This window comes from Sesamum indicum, linkage group LG10 (assembly GCF_026168435.1).
Source record: "Sesamum indicum cultivar Baizhima isolate 11 linkage group LG10, ASM2616843v1, whole genome shotgun sequence".
In the NCBI taxonomy this organism is placed as follows: domain Eukaryota; kingdom Viridiplantae; phylum Streptophyta; class Magnoliopsida; order Lamiales; family Pedaliaceae; genus Sesamum; species Sesamum indicum.
The window spans coordinates 13,340,807-13,364,815 of NC_142666.1; the positions used below are offsets into that span (position 1 = coordinate 13,340,807).

The window sequence follows — 24,009 nt, forward strand, 5'->3', positions numbered from 1 at the left end:
CTATGCTTAATACTTGAGATCGTGTTACGTCAAATTGCTCGACGTAGGAACCTCTTTTTCTTATTTGACCAATGACTATGAGCACAGGTTTATATAGCGTGAACACATCTCCAAGCACATAGGAGATACTCTATTACGTATTGACATGGGACAGATCCTCTTCTTGAAACTCACCGTCCTCGCTACATGCTTTGACTGCACTGGACAAGGCTTATGATGACCATGTCTAAGGCACGATCACCTCCCACACAAATCTAAGATACATTCATTGCACGCACATGACTGTCGTGATTTCTCAAGTTTGAGGACTACTCCTATAATATCGGAGCCGGGAATTTGAGTCATACCGACCAAACCTCCAAGGTTTCCATATGACGATCCCCGCGAATTAGTTCAGTCGATTCGATACCTAGCCAATCGACCCACTAAGATCGTATAGACGTCTCATGTCTGTTGCCAATAAAATGTGGCACTCAACAGATGAATGAAACTCTTAATACAAGTCTCTATAGGACCCTCGATGCCCATTCTCGAGATCCTAGACTTGGAATATTTTAGACCCAATCCTTGGCAGTTGGTTTTATGACCGTCATTTAATGCGCAGTTCAACTGTTGCACGGTTGTTAAAGTGGTCTGTGGGCTTTGTTGTGATGTTTAAGGAATGCAAACATATATATAATGGGCACAACAAAGGAAATGCCAATAACGAATACTCATTTTATTCACTAAACATTATGCATAAAAGTGAGTTATTGTCAGAATGGATTACAAATATGCCAATCTAATTGGCTTTCAGGTCACCTATTCTAACATCATGAATAGTATTGGTTGGTCCTAGCCCAGGCTTTTTTGAGCTGGACCGAGTTGATCCTAAGCCAACCTAGCCCACTGTGAACTTTGATACATTTGTTTAACATAACAAACTAACTTGAACAAAATTTTTTATATTATAAACTATCAAGCTTGACTCGAGTTTGATTTGATTAGTTAAAAAAATAAAATATAGTTAAAAGTATCTAACTATTCGAGTTCGTCTCATGTTTGATCCAATTAAAGCTCGTCTAAACTTGATCAGATTAATAATCAAATCAAATTCAAATATAGTTTTGAAGCTCGATAATAATTCAAATAAATTTAAATAATGATGTGTTCGGCTCCACTTTAAGTATTTACAACCATACTTTTAAAATTAGTCAGATTATTCAAACACCTATTATTCTTTGTAAAATTATGATTATGCTTCTTAAATTATAGTTATAATTACAAGTACACTTCTTATGCTTATACTACATCCTCTATATACGGGCAAAATGTGCAAATACGCCATTTGACTTAAATTCATTATAAGGATACACTTATAATTTTGCAAAGAATAGACGTATTTGTGTAACTAGCCTTAATCTATGGAAGTATCGAACTATCGATGTAATTCATTTTTTAAGTTTTTATGCGGATCCATTTAATTTGATAACTATATAATTAATTGTAATAAAATTAATTTTAAAATAAGGAATAATTATATTTACACTCTTTACCTATTGTTCTTTTACATAGATCACCCCTACATTTTCAAAATCTATAGAAACCACCCCTAACAACCTTTAAAACCTGAAAATGCCTCTATTGACTTGGTCAAACTTTAATTTAATTTTTCAATGATAGAAATACCTTCAAGAGTGTTTTGTATATTATCAAAAGATAGAAATGGTGTCAATGTAATGTTTATGAGAATTAATAATATGACCCAATGTATTTTTTTATTATTTATACTAATTTTTAATTTAAATTTAAGTTATTTTATTAAAATTTTTTTATTGAATCTGTATATAAGATTACACCTCTTAATAATTTTTTTATAATAATTAAATAATTAACTCAAAAATAACTACTAACGAAGTACAAAATATTATTTTATTTAGACTGAGTCACTGACACTGTTACGAAGACACAGCTTAGCCAAACGTCATGTTACATGAAGAATCGAAACACAGTTTTTGCCTGCTCACGAGCACTTAATAGTTATTGTCATTGCCAGTTGCACCTCTTTTCAATATTAAGGTAGTTTGATTTGATTCCCATTTTTTAATCGTCATAACGAGTTGATTGCCATTTAGTTGTTAGGAGGGTGAGGTTGTTTGATAGCTGGAGAGATTGGCAATGGGGGAGAATGGAGGAGAAGTCGAAGTGATACACTTGTGGTCTTCGCCGAGGTCTGCGAGTACAAGTCTCATGTATTCTTTTGCTCAGGTACAACCTCGAGCAGCGCTGATCATTTGACTGCCAGTTTGTGTGTGGGAATATGATCATCTATTTGTATGATTTTTGACGTGGGTTTATCTTTGTTTTTACTGTTCTTTGTGGATTTTGCAGTAATATGTGTTTATGGAATGATAAAGCATGGTGTAAGATGGCTTTTTATGTGTAATCGGTCATGGTTTTCTTAGCATTGTGTGAATACGAAGTTCAAATGGCAGGTCAGTTGGGGAAGATGGGTGTTTTGGTTAAAGGTTTATGGATCATGTCCATAAGAAATAATAAGATTAAGGGTTTTTCGTTTTTGTGCTTTGGGGGGTGGAATTGCCCTAATTTGAGTGGGGGGTGGGGGGTGTCCAACTTACCCACTCTACTTGGTTGGTCCTTATCTCGCACTTGGTACTGCTGGAATTGGCCAAGGCACATGTTGCTGAGTTTATTGATTCTTGTTTAATTACTAACTAAGCTGGGTTCTCTATGTTTGAATTGGATGAAGGAATGGATCTTGTAAGTAAAAATTGGGCTATGACTTGTAAATTAATGGATATGTTGGTGATGGCAAGTGTTATCATTGTGATTCAACTAAGAGATACAAATCAGAGAGCGGAATGAGCAGGGGGCTAAATGTTGCAGTGGCTAAGATCAGTCATTTCTCAATAATATCAAGTTTTATTTGTAAACTAAACCTTCAAATGTTTCTCTTCTCATGTCAGACAAAGGATCTATTTTACCTCTGAAACTAAAAAGTTCAGGCTTGGTCCCTGATATGAACTGCTCTCAGCTATAGGTTCTGAGAGTTTATTGCATACTGTTCCTTGGTTTGTAAATTGATAATAGTATTGTTCGCTCAATTTTCCCACAACTGCCTTGTTCAGTCAGTTTACGCGCCTAAACTTCGTTCGGTTTTAAGCATATGAGTCACTAAATTTGGTTCTTCCTCGACTAAAATGTAATTCGTTACCCATGCATTTGATTGCTGGAAATGGACACGGTGTATGGCATACTATATGTTGTATGGTGTGGAATTTCATCATTGCTGATAGCCTGATATTATCTTAAGGAATAATAATGATGGTTGAAATACTATACCTGAAGCTCATATTAGTATCTTGAGATGGCTGTAGGTACCATGAAATGTTCAGAAAAAATTACAGGATTTTGATTATGGGAGGGAAGGATGGTAGTTGTGTCCAGAGAGGGATGCGGCAGTTATAAGTTAGGAAATATTGTAAAGCATTTTTGTTCAACTATTACACTTAAAAATATACTTTCAAGGTTTACTATACTGTTTTTAATTTATGCTCTTGTGAGAATTTATTTTGATACCATATCAAATTCTTTTGCTAGCATTTCTAATTTTCTACAAGTTGGCCATTCATAAATGTCATGAGCATAAAATTTCCATTGAATGAAAATATAAATGAAGAGCTATATGCGAGATAAAAAATTATATTAATCTCCCTGTTTGTGATGCAAAAACTCATCTCTTTGACTTACCCAGAGAGATGATACAGAAGTGCTCGATGAACCTCTCTATGCAAATTTTTTACGTGTAACAGGAGCTGAAAGGCCTTACAGAGAAGATTTGCTGTCTAAACTGGTGAGTTTAATGAAATACCTACCAATTCAATTTTACATTCTCTGCCAAAATATTGTCTGCTCTCCTGATGAGGTACTCTAATTTTCAGTGTCAGATATCTAGACATTGAGGCTTATGCTGCATGTGCTAATCTAGGTAGATATGACCAAAAACATCAGAACTTATTCAATCTCATGTGCTGTTCACTGCTATTCCTGTTTAATTTATTCTCCCAACATTCGCTCGCTGTGGGTTGCCATCCAATGTTTACCATAACTGGGGGTCCCCAAGTGAACCTTTAGTGTAGAAATTTACAATTTTTTGTCTGGATAGCAAGATATAGCTAACTGTTGGGATTGCAAAATAGAAGTGCTAAAGTTGGTGCTTCTTTATAGTTCAAGCCCCTTTTAAACCTTTTTAATGGAAGGAGGAAAATCAAATGTTACATTTTTTCAAGGGATCTTGTGTTTGCCACATTTAAAATATTGGTAAAACAGTCATTCTTCATTTTATGGCAGGAAACAAAAAAAAGAGATGACTTGCATATCAGTTTGCCTTCTTTTGATGTTGCTTTCTGGAATGAATAGGAATCAGATGGAAATAAAGTTGTGAAAGAGATCATTTTTGGCCCTGGACAGAAGAAGTACAGATTCTGCAAGGTAATTCCACTGTAGTTACAGATTTAGTGTTGCAAGGCTAAGTTGTATTACTATGTTTGTCTTTCATATTGCTTGTGTATTTGACATCACAACTAGTCTGCGTTTTTTACCGTAACAGTGTACTTCATTATCAATAATGATCTCCTCCATACAGTGTTTCTATTCATCTCTCTCAACTTTGTGGTCTAGTCATTCGATAACACTTAAAAGTCACCTAGACAATGCTATTTATATCAATAGACCAATACTTTATATGTATTTACACTAAACCTCATTTGATTCGAAGTCTTTGTTTGGTTTCACCAGAGGAAAGGGAAGTGAAAATGGGAGAACAAGTGAATTTCACTTGACATTAGAGAAGTCTAATACTTTCTTTTATTTTTAAGTTGTTTGGCATGATTCACAAGGAAGTAAATCTCAAATCTGGGCCTGGGCCTGGGCCTGGGCCCTGGATATATTTTCTTCTTTATTAATTAGCCCCTTTCTCTTTATTATGTGCTAAAAATGAACAAGTTATTATTACAACAATTTCAAATTACTCCGAATGAATTTATGCTTAAATTTTTGACAAAATATTCACTACAATAAATAAATTAATGAATGAGGGATTTTTATTTATGAATAATATGCTAAATAAAAATTCTTCTATCAAAAACAAGAATTAAAATACAATATCTTTTAGTGGGAAGATAAAAAGAATCAATATAATTGAAGAAATATTGTGTTTATGAATATTGTGTATGAAATTGGACTCTGAGGAGCATCATATACAGTCTGTTTCACTCTCTTAGATTTATTTCTTCTAATTAACCACAAAAATTTTATATTACATTTCCTTTTATTTTCATTTTTCTTATACTTTTACTTCCTCGTCCGACCAATCGAGCTCTTAGAAACTTGAAATGTTAATTTTATGTTTAAATATCTTAAGATATCTCAAAATATTATAGCTAAGGATTTTCATTTAAAATCTTCATCCATGATTAATCATCTGAGACCTGTTTCTGTCAATTTATGGATATATTTATGACGTTGCACATGTGATTTATATGGGAAAGCACCAGTTTTCTCTTTCTTCTTGTCTCTATTGGGTGCCAAGTTTGCTGGAGAAAATCATTTCAAATTTTAGTGTTATCTTTCAAAAGAAGTGGAGATTTCCTTTAAGGCCATCCCAAGAGCCTTCTTATGCTTGTTTCATTGAAAATCTTGAAGTTAGAAATACTTAGTGCAGTTCTTATTCAGGAATCCCCCTCTTTTAGGAAAATGAACTGTTTAAATAAACTTATAAAGGCTGGTAGTTTATTATTTCTTTAACATATAGCAGCATAGGTATGTAAAAGAATGAAAGAGGTCCACATATGATGTTATCTATTGATCAAGAGCTGTGATTTTCATAAGCATAGATGCTATGCCAGGTAATTGTTGCAACTGATAGCAAAAGAGACAAGTTCTAACTTGTAGGTGTCAAGATGATAATTTGATTATACATTGTAATGGAAAATTGATATATCTAAATAAAGTTCATGGATTTGTTTTGAGAAATATTACCTTTGGATGGTATTTACTATCCGCTAATTCCATTCCATCTTAAGAATTTTTTTTTTTTTTTTTAGTTTTAGTATAACAGAAATTCTTTAATGAACCAATTCAAAATTTTTTCCTAGATGGACTGTTGTGTTTGCAATCAAATCTCTAAGAACTCTGGTTGATCAACTTTTGACCACAAAATATGCTTGAACTATACAATTAAACTATTGATTTTAATGGGTGTTGTTAATTAGCTTTAACTTGTAAACGATGTTTAGGCAAGCACAGCAAATATTTTTCCAAGGACCCGCTATTATTTTTATTTTCTGTTAAAAGATTGTTAACCAATAATAATGGCTTATACATTTTTTGCTGTCTTCATCTACAGCATATGGCTAGTCATCGTCTGCCTGGCCTAACGGATGAGTTAATGAAGAAAGGAAAGCACTGCATACTGATAAGAAATCCCCTTGATGTGTTGGTAAATGAGCTCATTAATTCATTCACACGCTTATTTAAATGTACTACGCCATGTAGCATCTGTAGACTATGTAATATGAATTTCCCCATTTAACAGTTGGCTCTCTTAGATAAAACACTTAGGCTAGTTTGATATTTAACAGGTCAAAGAATTTATGAATAGACATGACTCCAGCAAGGCGCGAGAAAATTTATTGGGAACTGATGAAATGTGTTGATTTCTGTATTAATCATATACATCTTACTTTTACTGATTTTGCCTTTCATATATTGTCTCAGACGTCCTATAACAAGGTCATTCCCCCATCACTAACTGATCTGGGGTATTGTAGCATGGTCTCCATTTACAGTGATCTGTGTGGTGGAGGAAAACCCCCTCCTGTTATTGATTCAGATTTACTGCAAGAAGATCCAGAGGTTTTGAGCAGTTCTTAAAATTTTCAATTGCAATTTCAGCCATTTCTTTATCCTTGTTTTGTTTTTCACATAGGTGCAATTTTCGGCTTAATTATTTTATTATTATAAAATAAAATAAATTATATAAATATAATTTATTTATAATATATAGTAAAATTATTTTTTTAAAAAAAATATGCATGTCGTGGATTGTCCGCGACTCGACATTAAAATTATTTTTTTCTAAAAAAATGTGCATGTCGTGGATTGGATCCACGACTTGCTATCGTGGATCCCATCCATGACATGGATTCAATTGAATTCAACATTTTTATTTTTTTATTTTTAATTTTATTTTTTATAAAATAATTATATTCAATTAATTTTTAACAATATTAAAATTCAAAAAATCAGAATGTTAAAATTGTATTAATTTAAAAAACACAATGAACTATACAAATATAATAGTGTATACTTTTTTATACAATTCAAAAACAAAAAAAATACACTATTGCTTATTAACAATATAAATTGCATTAAGACCCAGAATTTAAGTCACATCAACCTTCACCGTCACTCTTTAAAAGCTCCTCCTCCTGTTCTCTTCCCAAAGCGTGGCTCAATCGTTCTGTTAATTTTTAACAACATATTAAAATCTAAAAAATTGTGTTAAAATTGTATTAATTGTATAAAAATACAATGAACTATACAATTAATAATTAATACAAAAAATATACACTATTATATTTGTATAGTTCATTGTATTTTTAAAACCAATAAAATTATAATATTATGATTTTTTGGATTTTAATATGTTGTTAAAAATTAATTGAATATAATTAATGAATTGAATTCATGTCGTGGATTGGATCCACGACATGCACATTTTTTTTTAAAAAATAAATTTTTTAATGTCGAAATCCGCAACTCGACATATTTTTATTATATATTATAAATAAATTATATTTATATAATTTATTTTTTATAATAATAAAATAATTAAGCCTGCAATTTTCGTTGGTTATTATTCTTATCTTAAGAAAGAAAAGAAGTATCTGCAATTTTTTGTTTGTCCATGGAATGAATACAATTTAATTGGATTTCATTAATATTCTTTTGTATACAACTATATCCAGAATCAATTAATGTTTGCTTGTTTTCTGTTTTTACTTGGATTCCCAGCTCTTTCTGTCATACAAATTTGTGTTAAGAATAATACTTTAACTATCTAACAGGAAGACCAGTGAATTAGTAAAAGTATGTAGAACCTCAGCTCCAGATCTCTGTGTGACAGGCTGCAGTTATTTATTCGTATTCTGATCATGACGACGGACTCCTCGGAGGTCCATAGTTTTTCGAATTTCAGTATAATTCTCAAATCACCATGTAATTTCTATTTTTAATCCTTGCTTGAACATGCCTCTTTTGTTATAATTACATTTTTCCAATTACGTTTGGGTAAAAAACATTCTGCTGTACGAACTATGGCCGTTTTTGCACTTTGCCACCCTTTTTTTTATTTTTATTTGTACTTTTCCATACAAATTGCATGATTTTGGTATGTTACCATCTCAAACCACCAGCAGTCACTTGCACAGTACATGGTATTTTTAAGGGAAAAATCGTCATTTTTTGGCTTTCTTGCTCGAAACACACTTGAGGTGCACGTGTGGAAATGCCTTGTGCTGTGCATGTGACCACTTGCATGTGGAATTTTCAGCTAAAAAGTGGTAAAGATGCCAAAATCGTGTAGTTTGTATGGCAAAGTGCAACAAAAGAAAAAGGAATTGGCAACCATAGTTCGGAGGGCAAAAATACTTTTTAGCCATTAGGTATTTACATATAAGTTTGTATTTGAAGCCCCCAAAAGTCAGATCAAGACTGAAGCAGATTCTCTTCATGTGTGATTTGTATTATTAGTCCAATAACATCTTTTGCAAACTTTTCAGAGCTATGTCTTCAGTTTTCTGCTTTTCTGGTTCTTGCATCTGGCCTTGTTTATTTCAGATACTCTGTGTAGGAAAACCCATATTTATTCTGGGTTTGTATGGGCTTGTGAAAGCCCCAAATTGTTATCGCTCTTTGAGAGAAATTCTTTTGGACTTTAATGGACCTTGAGGTCTTAAGAATAACTTACAGTATTTATCCAGTGGTTGGAGTTTGAATTAGTTTGTATAATGTCAAGAATAATAGTTGTTAGTTTTGTTGTCTCAAAAGATGTTACGCAGAATTGGTTTTCTGTTATTAAAATATTATTGGACATTTTATTTTCTGCATGCAGGCTACTTTACGTGGTCTATGTGATGATCTAGGTATACCATTCCAGGCTGCAATGCTCAGGTAAGAAAAAAATAGTAAAGAAAGTAATATTAGTTATTCAGCCCACATTAGACTTCTTCTTTATAAGCTTTGTTAGAGACTACCTATCATGGTTTTATGGAAGACTATGGTCTTTGTGATTTCAGCAGAACTTCTAGGTCGGAAGAAAAGACTAGTGACGAGAATAGAAAGGCAGAGAGAGGTGAGGGAGCTAAATAGACTTATATTATGTCACAACACAAACACGTTAAGAAACAGAAAGTTCATAAAGGAGGAAAGAAGTTATTAGCTGTATCTGAGAATATGTCTTTGATATATGTTGCAAGTATATATTTTGACCGGTTTTAACTTTTAGGCCAGATTTTTGGTTGTTTTAGGTAGTACAAAGTAGGTTCCGAAATAACAAATACACTGATCTTCTTATATTGCATCTTTTTGAAGCATATGGATAGACCTTGTATTTACAAAATGAATCACAGTTTGAAAGAACTTGGAAAAGTTTCAATTCAGCTAAAATAAAATATAGATAAGAAAATGTTATTTGTATAGACAATTATAGTGGCTCATATGCTGCGTTTAAAATCTTCTTAGACTATCAAGTTTCTGAAAGTACTACTATATTATAAGTAGCTCTTTGATATCATGGTTTATATGCTTCTTCTAGATTATGAACTTGACAGGCATATATGTCTCCATTTAGATTTACAATGCTGCACCTTTTGTTCCAAAATCAGTTTTTATGTTCCTTTGTTATATAATGAGGAATTGTCATAGACTACTGCCTCCATCGGACTTTTGAAAATTATATCCATTTATTCCTGTTTCCTGATAGTGAAGTGAACTTGAGGAATTGATAATGATTACCCTTTGATATATGTGGAAAACAAGCTTTCTCAGACCTGTAAATTTGCTACAAAAACTAATGCATACCAATGAAGAGTATAGCTTCTGGAATTCTAAGATATATTGAACTAGTGTTTCATAGTGTACTGTAACATACATGGGAAAGGCACCTACTGTTTCTTTACTCATATTTGTGCAATATGATTCTCTAGTGCATGCTAGGGGCAAATAGAGGAAGAAAAATTGATATAATTTACTAGATGTAGGATGTTCAAGGAAAGAACTTAGCTATCTCTATGACTTTCACAATTGTGTCACTGGCAGTTGTGCCTTGTATGTATTTTCTTTTAGAGGAAATCTAATGATGGTTGGAGGGAATAGGAGTTGAAAATGATGCATGTAAGAAAAGGGGGTGAGTTTGTTGCATGCTTTCTTATCCTTATTAGAGCATTGAACTACACTCTTCCAAGAGGTTATCGACATCTACGGTATCTGGGGTAATAAAGAATTTCGTGTGAGGAAGTGAGACCAGAATTCCTGAACCTTTATCCTCTAGATCTTTTTCTAAATTTTCATTTAGCTGCTTGTATTTGAAGGATCGCGTGGTACGGTCTAGGAACGTGCAAGCGGAAGCGATAAACTAGAACGCATAATAATTAAAATTAAAGCATAAAATAACGAATCCAAGGGGTGTACCCTTCGAGTTCCCGGGCATTTGATGTATAAAGAAACAAAAAAAAAAAAATACACGGGGCTGAGGTGTCAGAATAGGATACATCCATAGGCCAATCTAATTGGCTTTTTGGTCATGTGTCCTAACAGTATTTTCCACAAATATCTTAGATTAGCTTAACTCACAGACCGGAATAAAGTGATCTAAACTCGAACTTATATGGGTAAAAAAAATTCGATTTGCGTTTGGTAGCTAGGACTCTAGAATTTGATTTCATCTAGATATATGAATTTCCTAAAACTGCAATTTTTTGCAATTTATTTTCAGATGGGAATCTGGACCAAAACCATTTGATGGCATGTGGGCTCCCTATTGGTATAAAAATACACATAAGTCGACAGGTTTTGAGCCACCAAGAAAGTATCCTTCTGTAAGTAAATGATGCTTTGCATGTTCTCCATTTTCTTGAGTAGTTGTTAAACCAAATTAAGTTACACATGCTCCCTAATCTGTTTATCTGTATATACATAGAGGCTTTCTGCTCTTCCATTTTGGCCATCGAGCAATGAAGAACATGATTGTAATAAAATAGGAGCTAAAACCAATAAATATACTCTTGAAGCAAAAAATTTGAAGCCCAATAGTAGTCTAATGCATTCCTTTGCAACTCCACAATTATGTTCCATGCCAAAATTTTTGTATAACTTTAATGTTGAAGCTTACGCCTTGCATGCAAACTGGGTGGGGTTGGGGTCAGGCAATTTCTTAGGAAGCTACTGAAATATGGGCGCAAAGGATGCAGTTCATGAATAAGCATTGAATGGAGAAACCCACCCGATGTAGTCATTGCTTAAGCAGTATATGGCTACTCAATCTGTTTAACGTAGATTTCTTTATCTTTCATGCTGCTTCCTATTGCTCAGCCAACCCGATTCCTAACTTCTTCAGTGCAATGTTTTATCCACTATTTTATGTTTATTGTTTGTTAAGTATCATTTTTCTGCATTATGTTGATTGAAGTCTGTATATATTTTACCTTGTGCACCCAAGAGTGGAGGATGGTACTTTGTAAGATGATAATCACTTCTGTTGGAACTCCAAGTGACATCATATGTATCAATATTGGAAGCCTGAGAGGATGTACCAGTTACACCCCCACACGAGAAAGTTATGATGGACACTGATGATGTTCTGTCGCCTTGATGTTTACTCTTTCATATTTTCAGCCATTTCCATCATCTTTGTACAACTTGCTGGAGCAAAGTTCAGCTTTCTACAACTTGCTTAAGCGTTATGTGAGGCAGACCACTACAAGATCCTTCAATCCCAAGCTTCCGGTTCCTGACAATGAGAAGTTGCTTTCTTGGGTTGGTGATGAGATTGTTCCTCGAGAAAGTGCAAAGGTAGAATTTCTAATAACAAAAAAGAGATACAAATTTCTCTCATCTTTTGATGTGAATACAAGGTTTATGATACTCATGCAACACAGGTTTCAGTATTTGACTCGGTTGTCCAAGGTGGTGATGCAGTTTGGGAGGGTCTTCGCATTTATAACGGGAAGATATTTAAACTGGAGGAGCATTTAGACAGGTAACTGAAATAAAAAAAGAGAAACAATAATCTGATGATTTAGGTTATTAGTTCTCTCTGATCCCACTTTAGGACAAGATACTCTGGATATAATAATAGGTTATTTCTGCAAGTATTTGGTCCCGGGTATAAAACCTGGCTCTGGGTTATTAAGTTTATTTTTATAAGGACTTGTTTCTTTTAGTGAATATAAACAGGAATCTCATATTCTAATGGATCTAAGTGATTGTTAATGAGATACTGTTAGATGTTGTATTTGGCGTAGGATCTCATCTATCTAGCAGTTGGGTGCTATTTACTTGGCTTAATCCACATTGACAAGTGGAGAGTAGCCTTTCCCTTTTCTTTTCTAATTCTTAAACTTATTTGTTTGGTGAGACGTGTGGGCTATAATGCAGCTTACGTGATAAAATTTGGCTGGGCAATCCCAGGCGGATGCATTCGACATTTGATATTGAAATACTTCTTTAACGGTGCTGATGAGAACATCATGTTTACATAAATCTATCTCATATCCTGGATTGTTAGTTGTTTGAGTACATTACTGAGGGCCTACTTGATATTATGGGCCGGTCTACTGGAAAAGATCTTGGATTCAAATAATGAAAATTTATGAGCTAAATATGCAACTTCTTATGATAATCCCATGGAACTAGAAAATTACTGAAAGTTATTTCGTCAGCTAATTACTGCTGTATCTTGACCTTATTACATATTTTTGAATCCGGAATAAGTATCTCTATGAAAGATAGGGATCTGTCTTAATTTACCTCTCTATATGCCTCTGTTGGCGTTCAGGGTGTTAGACCCTACTCATAGTTTTTATTGTGTTATGGAATGATCCTCATGACCTAAGAATTCATCTAAATGCTTCTAGGACACCTTATTTAATGCTGGCTAATCTATAATAGAGTGCAGTTCTTGTTTCATTCATTGTTTACAAAGAAGAGATTAATCAGATAAGAATATTTCATCACTTCTTCAAAACATTTCTCCTTCTGTACAGATCACCTAAAATGAGATGTAAAACATGATATTTATTCTTTGACTCCAGTTCTTGGTATGGAAGGGTGGAAAGAACGACAGGATACTTCTTTCTGGAATTGATTTGAGCATAACTCGTGAACATTTATCTTACAATGTCGAGTCAATTTTTGAAAGATGGTGACCTAGAACTCGTAATATGATCTTTTAAGCACTTCTGGTGTAATGTTTTTGTGATGGTTTATTTAAACCCTCTTTAAATTTCTGCCCTTAGCTCAATAAGCTTTCTTCGTGAAAGAAGCCAAAAAGCCAGATATCTCAATCTCTCGTTACATACATGTGTATCAATTCACATTTATGTTTGCATTTCGTGTTGTACATACAATGTATATGACAGTTCCTTTCTGGTTTCCAGGTTGTTCGATTCTGCAAAAGCTCTAGCTTTCAGTAATGTGCCAACTCGTGAATATGTAATCTTTTACCTAGATCCTTTTCTAATTAGATTCAAGTAGTGTTTGTTCTGCCTATAGGCTCATGGGCATGTATTCTATTAACTCTACTATTAATGCCTGATTAAGACGTTCAAAATGTTGCAGGTGAAGGAAGCAATTTTCAAAACTCTAATAAGGAATGGAATGTTTAATAATGCACACATTAGATTAACTCTGACCCGTGGAAAGAAGGTATGTCCAGTTTGCTTTTGCTTTGGTTCTGTGGCTGCTACTGAGGAGGTTTATGAAATCCAAATGAATTGTCAGGATCTAGACCATTTAGGTTTCATGCAAATATAAAACTCTTCAAATGAATTTATGCCAATCCAAAATTGATATAAGAGGAAAACTCTTGCTGCATGTTATATGTTGTTTCTTGCTTTATGATTTCATTTTTGTGATTTTTAAACTTCAAATTAAAGAATGCGAACAGACATTTTCCTTTCATAAGAGTGAGCCCTGCATCACAAGTAGCATGGGTGAATGCTTTACTGAAGGATGTGGGTGTTCTAGTTCACAAAGCTAAAAAGTGATCATTCTGATTTACAACATAATATTATCAAGCAGCAAAATTGCCAAGCCCTTGAGTTTATCTTGTATTGGAGAGATGGGGAAATAGGAAGAAGAAAATTGTCCCATTGCCAGGTCTGACTCATCTGAGTAGTTAATGTTTATTGGGTGATCTATTAAGGATTTGGAGTTGGTCATATATGTGCCAGTGGGAGATTAGCGTGTGTGTGAAATTCGTCACAGAAGATACCTTTGGTTCCCCTGCCTATAAAGTTTGCCTCATAACCTGGGGCCTTATTTTTTTTTCCACAATTATATCCGTAGAGGTGCTCTCTCATTGCTATTTAACTTCTCATATAAATCCATTCTATCCATGCTTTTAGTCATTCCAATGTCTGTTTCATAGGTGACTTCAGGAATGAGTCCAGCGTTCAATCTGTACGGCTGTACTTTGATTGGTAAGATGCACTTTGCATTCTGTAGTCATTAGATGTGCATAAATGTATAGCATTTGTCATGGAGTGTCAGTATTTGCAATTCCTGTTACACTTCAGTTGCCAGTTCTTGGATCTTGGTATGGATTGGAGCCCCTCGGCCATCTCATCTATACAGAAGTCATTCTCTAATGCCCCTTTCAGTTGCGAAAATTAAATAAATTAACACTTCAAATAATAAAATAGGAAGTATCATGCTACGTATGTTATATCAGTGGCTGCACCTGCTGAATTACTTCTGAATGACACATTACGTTTTTTGAGGAAGTTTAACCCAGAAAAGACTCCTGGACATATTGTTAAACTGAATGAAATAAAAAACACTGAGAGTTCTCATGACCTTTCTGCAGCATTTTTTTGAGACCTTGTTTTTCATAATTTTTGGAAATGCTGTATGAGATTAGTAATCTGTTGAAGCCTTCAAACTTCGTGGAAACTGTACAACGGGATTTTTTATCTGTTGAAGTCTTTCTCAAGGTACCGCTGTATTAATCAGAGTTTCTGCCCCCCTGACAGGAAATGCAATTGTTTCTGAGGGTTATAGATAGTTCAGTTAACTGTTAGAAAATACAGGAGAAATCACCTGCACCATCGGATGAAATAAACGACAACATCCTTCTAATTTACTGAGTAAGTTTTACTCTCACTCTCTTAATTCAAAAACAGATAACACACGAGGTATTTATAGCATCACTGAAATCTCACCTAATCTATGTGATTAATTGGAAGTGCATAAAGATAGACACCACTAACGAAGTATCCTATAGATTATTCACATCCTAATTCAAACTTATCTAAAACCATATAGAAACAAACTCCTAACTACTTGATAGTCCATATCCTGAATCTTGTGGACACTGCAATTATTTTTTATGTTTCTTCGGATCGTGCACTTGCTCAGCTGATCTGTTATTATACTAAAACTTCCTAGACTGTGGTCAATCATATTCTTTCTAGTATAAATGTCTTATATATATTGCTGGTGCAAGAACAAAATGTGGATTTTATACTTTGCACCAGAAGATGTAGATTTGTTTGCTCAAGTTTATATGTAAATTCCAGTTTGTAGAATATCATGTTTATGTGAACTATGTCAAAAACTTCAATATGTTATCAGACTTCATTTTATATTTCAATAGTGCTAGCTGAATGGAAGCCACCAGTCTATGACAATGAAAGGGGCATAAATCTGGTGACAGCAACAACACGCCGTAATTCACCTAATGTAAGGTCTTACATTACTTGTTTCAGCAGCTAATCTTTCATTTTATATGCTTAGCCTCTCTTATTTCCCTCTTTTCACTCTTCCTCTTTCAATAGTTTCTTCTTCTGGGTTTCCAGTACTTAAGGGTGTCATCCAAGTGTTGTAGTGGTAAACTGGTGCTGCTGAAAATTATGTAATCATCTTTTTGCATATTATGTCTCATTGGCCCCATAAATGATCCAATTGCTGGGTTATTTGAATCTCATCCAAAATGATCCTAAAATTCACACAGTAAAAGTCTATGTCTTAGCTCAGAAATGATTTAATCAGCAATCAAATAAGCAAAGGTGTGATTTCTATCTGATTTATGGACAAACCTGGAATTCTGATATAGCCTGTCGATATAGAGAATAGATTATCACATGGTCGGCCATTCTTCTATGTCTTTTTATCTTGTCTTATTGATGTTGGTTTTTATTTCTTCAACTGAGTATTGCACAGTTGCATTTGAAGTCCATTCTTTATGTTATGGCTCATATCTATATATAGCAAGTATGCATGCAGCGATGCATTTTCAACAACTGATGAGCAAGACTATTTGGCTTTTGCAGAATTTGGATTCGAAAATTCACCACAACAACCTTCTTAACAATATCCTTGCGAAGGTAGGATCATCTTAATTAGTTTGTTGTACAAAAAAGAGTTATGGTCTGTATTTTCTGGAATTAAAATTAGATTTCTTTCCTGGTTTAGTGGTTTGACATTGCAAGTAACTGCCTCTTTTGGGTGACCTTGGAAAATCTTAAATGCGCAACACTATTGCGCTCCTTCTGTAGTAGTGCTGATAAAATTACCTGGTCTCAGTGAGTTGTCATGGTTGGCAGTTCTGTTGGTTTAACTGAGATGTTTTCAATTTGATGCAGATAGAAGGGAATAACTCAGATGCGGATGATGCAATCATGCTTGACAAGGATGGCTACGTATCAGAAACTAATGCAACCAATATAGTAAGTTCATGTAATATGCGCGAAATGTGGAGTCTGTTGCATTTGCACTTTGCTACATCCCCCAGGGGACAAGCTGGGGCCATGATGGCATTGCATTAACCATTGCCTGATGGGGAATGCTGATGTTGCACAATAGGAACTTGTATCCTTGTTCTTTTATATTATTTGAAACTTCAGTGACCATCTATGAAATGAGTTAATTTTCTTCTTCCTTTTTTTCATCTGCCTCATTTGTTTGGGAATTTGATAATCATGCCCCAGTGACCATCTATGAAATGAGTTATTCTCTTCTTCCTTTTTTTCATCTACCTCATTTGTTCAGGAATGTAATAATCCTGGCCCTGAGAGTTCTTTCTTGCTTGAAATCAATAGAGTAGGTGAGAGGGTGGGATGAGGAAGTTGGTGAGTTTGGGGATTTGTCATGCTAAGAACTATACACTTCTTTTTGTTGACATGTACGATTGTCTTTTATCTACTTGCAATTGTATTTTGTGAGAGGGATTATTGCTGCATCAGTTAACCATTCTGTATGTATTAGTGAGCTCCATATTGTAGTATTCCTCCATGCTCTCATAGATGCACATTTTAAATATTAAATTTTTTACCCATTTGTAATGCAGTTTCTGGTGAAGAAGGGCCGTGTTGCTACACCCTCTGCTGATTATTGTCTTCCAGGAATAACACGGGCGACTGTAAGATTCATAATATAATTTTAATGCACAAGTCTTTTCTATTTTGTTCTTGACCTCCTTATAACCAATATGAGACTCCTACATTCTTGTAAAATTTTACACGTTATCATTTAAGCAACTCCTAAATTCTCTAAAGTAAGCTGCTATGATGATTTTAGTTCTCATTACCGTATGAAGTAAAATCAGACTGGTATATTATATATTAGCACTCTATGTAGTTTGTGGTTAGCACTTTCCTCTGTTTATATTTTCTTGTACTGGTACACTCAATTCAGTGCAGAACATAATTATTTTGACAAATGGATCATTCTACTGCTGTAATTTGATGGGCAATGGAGACAGCAAGAACCATTATACTCTTTTCAGTAGTGGCTGGATAATATATCAATATAATACATTACATTTTAATTCGTTTCACTGTTTTAGCTCTGCTCTGGATTCAATCTCATTTGTGAACTGTTTCATGATACTTAATCATTCTTTTGCTATTTGAAATATCAGTGTATGCTGAATCTATGTGACGTCAACTTGCAGATGGAGTAATTTACCTATAATATGCTTTATGAGCTAATGACACCCATGTTTTGTAGGTCATGGAACTTGTGGTGAAGGAAAATTTGGTTTTAGTGGAGCGGCATATTAGTCTATCAGAGTTCCACACTGCAGATGAGGTATTTTCTTATTTTCGATAGTTTCATCCTGGATAGGAAACCACATTTGTTAGCATCATGGGTTAAGGTCTTGCGTCTTCTGCCTTTCCTGTGCCTCCCGTCTTGCTTACAGTTTCACTTGTTTGTACGATTCACATGCCTTTCGTGACTTATCTTCCGAAGACGCTTCATAGTTTATTATACATTGATTGCGTTACTTGCTAGTTTCTCACCCATCCTTTTGCTCGTTGGAATATGAAATATATGATTCATCTAGATATTTGAGATTATACTTCTTACACCTCCTTGTTTATTGCATATTTCATTTCATTGACTGTGTTGCTGCAGGTATTCACAACAGGAACCATGGGTGAACTCAGTCCGGTAAGCATTTCAAATCAAAGTATTACTTTATTGGTGATACTTATTCTTGTCTGACTATTTTGGTTAGATGTTTGATCTACTTTTATCATGCTATTACCAAGTTTTCTTCCCTTTCTCTATTGTTGATTATTTAAGATACTTGACAAGAGGTGTTGCGTGTGACCAACTGTGTTCATGTCAAAATTGGTTTTATCACTAGATACTTTAGCATACAACTGTAAAAACATCAAATTTAATATTTCAATTATTTTTCTCATGTTAGTCGTTTTCATTCTCATCATTAGCTTCAGTAGTAGGTTTATGTCAATGATGTTGGTGATTGTACAATGATATAAGTATTGAGGATAAAAAACCAAATCTTATACTTAAATAAATATTTAGGGGCTTAATCCTGTACAAATTTGACAGTTAGTACATCCAACAATCTATATCAGTGAGATTAACTACAGACTTCAAAGATATTGTTCTTGAATTGTTAGATTTTGTCCTCTGGTTCCTCAAAGCCCTCTTATATTCCTCTAATCAATCCACATTAGACAGGAACTAGACACCATTTCCATTTCAAAATTATAAGGACTCCTCTCTAGTGCTCAAATGGCCTGTAATATGTTTTCTGTTGACTGACTTACCAAAGCAGCTTCTTTACACACTATAGAGGCATAGAAAGTTTGGCTTCAGAATCTGTGATTGCACTCATGGTTATCAATTTCCAAATTATTCTGCATTTTTAGTGAATCCTGCAATTGTTTGCTAAGCAAAGTTTCCTTAAATGTACTACTTCCATGGCACCTCGTGAGGCTGCCAGATCCGACCATAGGAATGTGTTACGAACTAAGCATTTTTCCATTAAGTCAGTTCGGTTGAAAACAGAGAGCTTTGTGGCCTGCTTGGTCTTAGGGACATAACATCTCTTGTCAATAACATGACCATGCTTTCTCTGCCTGGGACCTCTTAAAGTGCTTCCTGTAGAGGAATTCGAGATAAATTGAGTTTCTATCCCATGTTGTTTCAACTTAGTAATAACTATCTCATGCATGGTGACTAACCATGTTTCGCTGAACTGCTTAGGTTATTAAAATTGATGGACGCATAGTTGGTAATGGTAGAGTGGGACCTGTGACACAAAGATTGCAGAAGGCTTATGCAAATCTGACAGCAGAATCAGGGGTGCCTATACCCACTTATCAGCAAACCTGAGCAGAGGTCTTTTCTTCCCTTGCTTAATTTGCTCTTTATTTGTTAATTCTACTGCACTTTTAAAGTAACTTACGCTCTACAATAGCACGCTCTAGCTCTATGCCAGGTCAGATCTTTTCAGTCTTGAGGGAGAAAGAAAGTACGCTTATAAATCAGCTTTCGGTTTCCCTGTTTTGGTCTTGCAGCTATTTTTATATTCAAATATTATAAAATATATATAAGAATCTTTTAGAAAATCATTATGCATCTGCAACACTTGAATCAGCACGCTCTTATATGAGATAATTTCCCATGTTTGAGAATGAAATAACTACCTTTAAGCCTTTGCTTGATAGAATTCTATCCAGCCAGGGTATATTCTTTTGGACTTCTTGGAAGGATTTGAAGAATATCCTGCTCATTCATCATTTTCTTCAATGAAACAATTAGTTTATTGCCAAAATCAATCTTGCATAAATCCCAAGGCTATGTTTGGTTCCATTTTTTGTCCATTCGAAAGACACCCCAAGATTGATTTGATTTTGGTGTAATTGTGTAAACCACGCAGTATATGGTGAAGGTTTCGCACGGAGAAATTCACTTTGATTGTTTTAGTAGCTGCAACTAAACTCTCCGTTTCAAATTTTTTTCCCCTTGATAAAAGCTAAGGCCTAAAGGTGCCAATCACGGTTTTAATGAATGCCTGCATTTGCATTTTCCATTTGACTGCCAAATCCATTCCTTTACAAAAACCATCTCTGACATCAATGGTTTTTTCAATTGACAATGCATTTGGATTTTTTAATTGAAACCATCTATACTTTTTGAATTGCTTGGAATTTTTTATTTGAGAAATATATTTGGTTACAACAATTATTTTTAATTTCTTATTTTAAATTATGTCTATATTTCGTTCTGTATTTTTAATTTGTAAAAGTATTGTATATAGTATAGGATGAGTTCCTCATTTTGTTAACGAGTTTTAGTTTACTGTAAATTGTATTTTTTTTTGTCATGTATTGTCCATGTGGCTTGTGTATATCTGTGTATCTTGAATTTTTATAAATTTTATATATACGATTGTTGATGACATTGATGGGAACACAATTTATAACAAAATTTGACTTCCTTGGCATTTTACTTTTTTATTTGAAGAAAAGTGGTTGATGACTATCCTTTTTGAGTTGTATCTATAAATATGGATCTTTCACTTTATATTTTATGTTTAAGTGTACCATTTTACCACGAATTATCCATATATTATGTGTATACGTGTTTGATAAAAATGTGGAAAGATTTGCATTGTTTTCTTAGTTGAAACACGTGTTTGATGAAAATGATATTAATTTTCTTTTTCTTCTATATTAACAATGGAGCACACTCGATCCGTGTGCGGAATAATTTAAAAAGAACTGGATTATAATTATATATGTGTTATGAGAAACATATTAATTAAAATTTCTATATTTTTGAACTTTTAGTTGTAAAACAAAGCCAGACATACAAAAATTACTCATACATACTCATACCTCTATCTTACAAAAGCAAACAAAATCAAATAAAAACATAGCCTAGGTTTTGCATTTTTATGACACAAACTTAACATAGATATAAAGTGTGAAGAGTTGGAGCTTGCGATTCACTTGTTTAATTATGATCATCATGTCCTCTTTAGCTTTAGCAAACATCATGTGTATAGAGGGACAAATTGTTTAAGCATTTAGAACTCAATAAATTGGAAAAATTCCAGTTTCCTGCTAACTTCTTGATAAACTATCAATGTAATCCAGAAGTATTGGGCAAGAGATAATGCAAAGATCGTAGTAAGGCTTTATTTTCCCTCCTATTTCTATTAGATGGAGACTAGCTCAAAAGGGTTGCCGAATTATTGCTATGGAAATGAAAACTAATTTCAGTCATTTTTCAGTAGGTTATGGGTAATATTCACAGTGCTGTCAAATTCCTGGGAGAATCTAAGCGTCATACTTTCAACAATTATTGCTTTTTTAGACTTCTTATAGGCTGTACTTAGATGAAATAGTGTGAAGTAATTGTACATGAAACTTGAGATTGTGAACTATAGTGATGCCTTCATTTTGTAATTTCACCCTCCTGTCATGAACATGTGCTTAGTTTTTCAATTTATAACACTTTTCCGGCACTGGGTCCTCCTTTTACTGTTTGTAGTGAGTATAAGGTGAATATGTTACATTGAATGCTTGGGGATGGTGAGAATAGATGTATTTTACATTCCAGAGGGGTTGTCTTGTCTATATGGTTGGATTAGAACGATAGGGCTGGACTCTACACAGTCAATCTTTTTCACATCATCCTATTTCGTGATGGGAGTCAGACCCATCATGATTTTGTGTGATGGTGTGCTGAGCAAGTATGCTTTGGTTTTCTCTTCACTGGCTATGCCTTGTTAGAGTGCTGTTTCTGTGTCCTTCAAACATGAGACCTTCCCTTCGCACTGATTCACCAACCGATGGGTTTGGAGTGAGACTTGAGACCAGCGCCAGTATCCAGAAATCCTTAGGAAAGTGGTTCAGGTAGCTCAGCTGATTTGAGTGAAGGACAAAAGTTCCTTCTGTTGGTTGTCCAAATCCACTTCTAATCTCCTGTGTGCTTACTAGTAAAGGTGGCTCTCCAATCAAGAAGGCAGCAGGAGTGAAGTACTTGCCCGATCCTTCATAAGAAACTCCCAAGTCATATCTCCTTGGGAACGCAAGTTTGATCAAGGATTGAAGTGGTGGAAGAAAAGGGTCGGGATGGATTTAGGAGTCTGTGAGAGCCGTATATGGTGAGTGTTGCGCGTAATGTAACAAGAGGGTTCACGTCTATGTGTGAATGTTGTCAAATAATCTCTTCACGGGCCTTCTACAATAAAGACATGACACCAAATAGGGATAATCACGAAAACCCCCTATATTACTTCTCTTGCATCTCCTGTTGTCATATTTTACATTACAAATCTTCCTTAAAAACCAATCATATTTCATTTGACAAATTCCTCACCGGATCGTCGAAGGGAACGCCAAACATGTAATGTAAAACATGAGTGAGGGTACCAGAGTAATTTCCAAGATGAAGGATCTTGTTGTAATATGGCTGAATATAAAGGAGTGCCATGCAACAACAGTGGTAATAGATGTCTTTATGGTGAAATAGTCAAATTGAGACTGTTTGTGTCTATTGCAGAGAAAGCTTGTATATGCATATTTATGGTGGTATAAAACAAATTCATTCATTTGTTCATCTCCCTTGTCCAACTAATCTCATCTTTTTGTTACCAGGAAGCCATCATTACCGATAGATCAAGATGAACATCAGGTGACTGCTCGGTTTCAGTTAGTAGAACACAGTTCCGAGTCCGTCGACCTGTTGCTGGAAACCGGAGATAAGTCTTGCTGTTGAAACAGATAATCTGTGCCCTGGAAATTGGTATTTAGATCGTTAAAAGAAAGTGGATCTTTTCATTTTCATCATGCATTAAGAACTTTTGGGTATTTGTTGTATGTCTTGACTTCTGATGACAAGTATGGATATAATGATTGTGTTGTTCTCTGTTTTGGTTGTCTCTCTAAATTCATTACCCCCAGGACAATGAGCTGTCTACACTAACATGTTTTTACTATGAATAAAGATGTCTACCTTAATTATCTGTTCTGTTCTCTTATGAGATTTGATATAATTACAAGTAGATTCTATGTGGTTTGGAAAATTACACCTAGTATTTCTAACGTTTGTTTTCGTCCAACAAATAGATTTATGTGGTAGTAAAATTCACGGAATTACGTCAGCAAATTAGTTCAATGAAAATCCATATTTATCAAAGATTGACTTAAATTAAAATTCTAGCTAACATGCTTAGATGTGTTTAGACATTGAAAATTATCTGGACATTTTTTGCATATTTAGTTCTTGGATGCAGAAAGTTGCTACAATACATTCAGACCATAACTGTAACTGATGTTGCTTTCAATATATCTGGTTTATGAACTATTCTGTTCATCATTCCAGGGAGTCCATTAGGTGCAAATATTTTGTTCACAAGATTGCTGTCTCCACTCAATTTTTGGCTGTCTATGTCCAAGA

General features: G+C 34.2%; 1 protein-coding gene across 4 annotated transcripts; it reads left to right on the plus strand.

The window, feature by feature from the left end:
- The first annotated feature begins 1,952 nt into the window (after window positions 1-1,952).
- Window positions 1,953-23,573, plus strand: LOC105172200 (branched-chain-amino-acid aminotransferase-like protein 1). 4 transcript variants are annotated; one of them, XM_011093562.3, is made up of 20 exons: window positions 1,953-2,247; window positions 3,755-3,853; window positions 4,420-4,491; window positions 6,407-6,499; window positions 6,778-6,915; window positions 9,176-9,234; window positions 11,057-11,159; window positions 11,956-12,132; window positions 12,219-12,319; window positions 13,719-13,773; window positions 13,900-13,986; window positions 14,711-14,762; window positions 15,938-16,023; window positions 16,614-16,667; window positions 16,926-17,009; window positions 17,630-17,701; window positions 18,292-18,372; window positions 18,700-18,735; window positions 19,804-19,938; window positions 23,208-23,573. In XM_011093562.3, the coding sequence occupies exons 1-19, from the start codon at window positions 2,158-2,160 to the stop codon at window positions 19,930-19,932; spliced, it is 1,668 nt and encodes a 555-aa protein (XP_011091864.1). In that variant the 5' UTR covers window positions 1,953-2,157; the 3' UTR covers window positions 19,933-19,938; window positions 23,208-23,573. The 4 variants fall into 4 exon arrangements, with proteins under 4 accessions (XP_011091864.1, XP_088741960.1, XP_088741959.1 ...); XM_088885834.1 differs by having other exon boundaries at window positions 3,813-3,853; window positions 4,351-4,491; XM_088885833.1 differs by having other exon boundaries at window positions 3,813-3,853.
- The last annotated feature ends 436 nt before the right edge of the window (window positions 23,574-24,009 follow it).

Bases quoted from the DNA above. Each gene is read 5' to 3' on its own strand.
- LOC105172200 (XM_011093562.3), top strand. From the start codon at position 2,158: ATGGGGGAGAATGGAGGAGAAGTCGAAGTGATACACTTGTGGTCTTCG. The intron at 9,235-11,056 runs GTAAGAAAAAAA...ATTTATTTTCAG, and splicing joins TTCCAGGCTGCAATGCTCAG to ATGGGAATCTGGACCAAAAC. The intron at 11,160-11,955 runs GTAAGTAAATGA...TCATATTTTCAG, and splicing joins CACCAAGAAAGTATCCTTCT to CCATTTCCATCATCTTTGTA.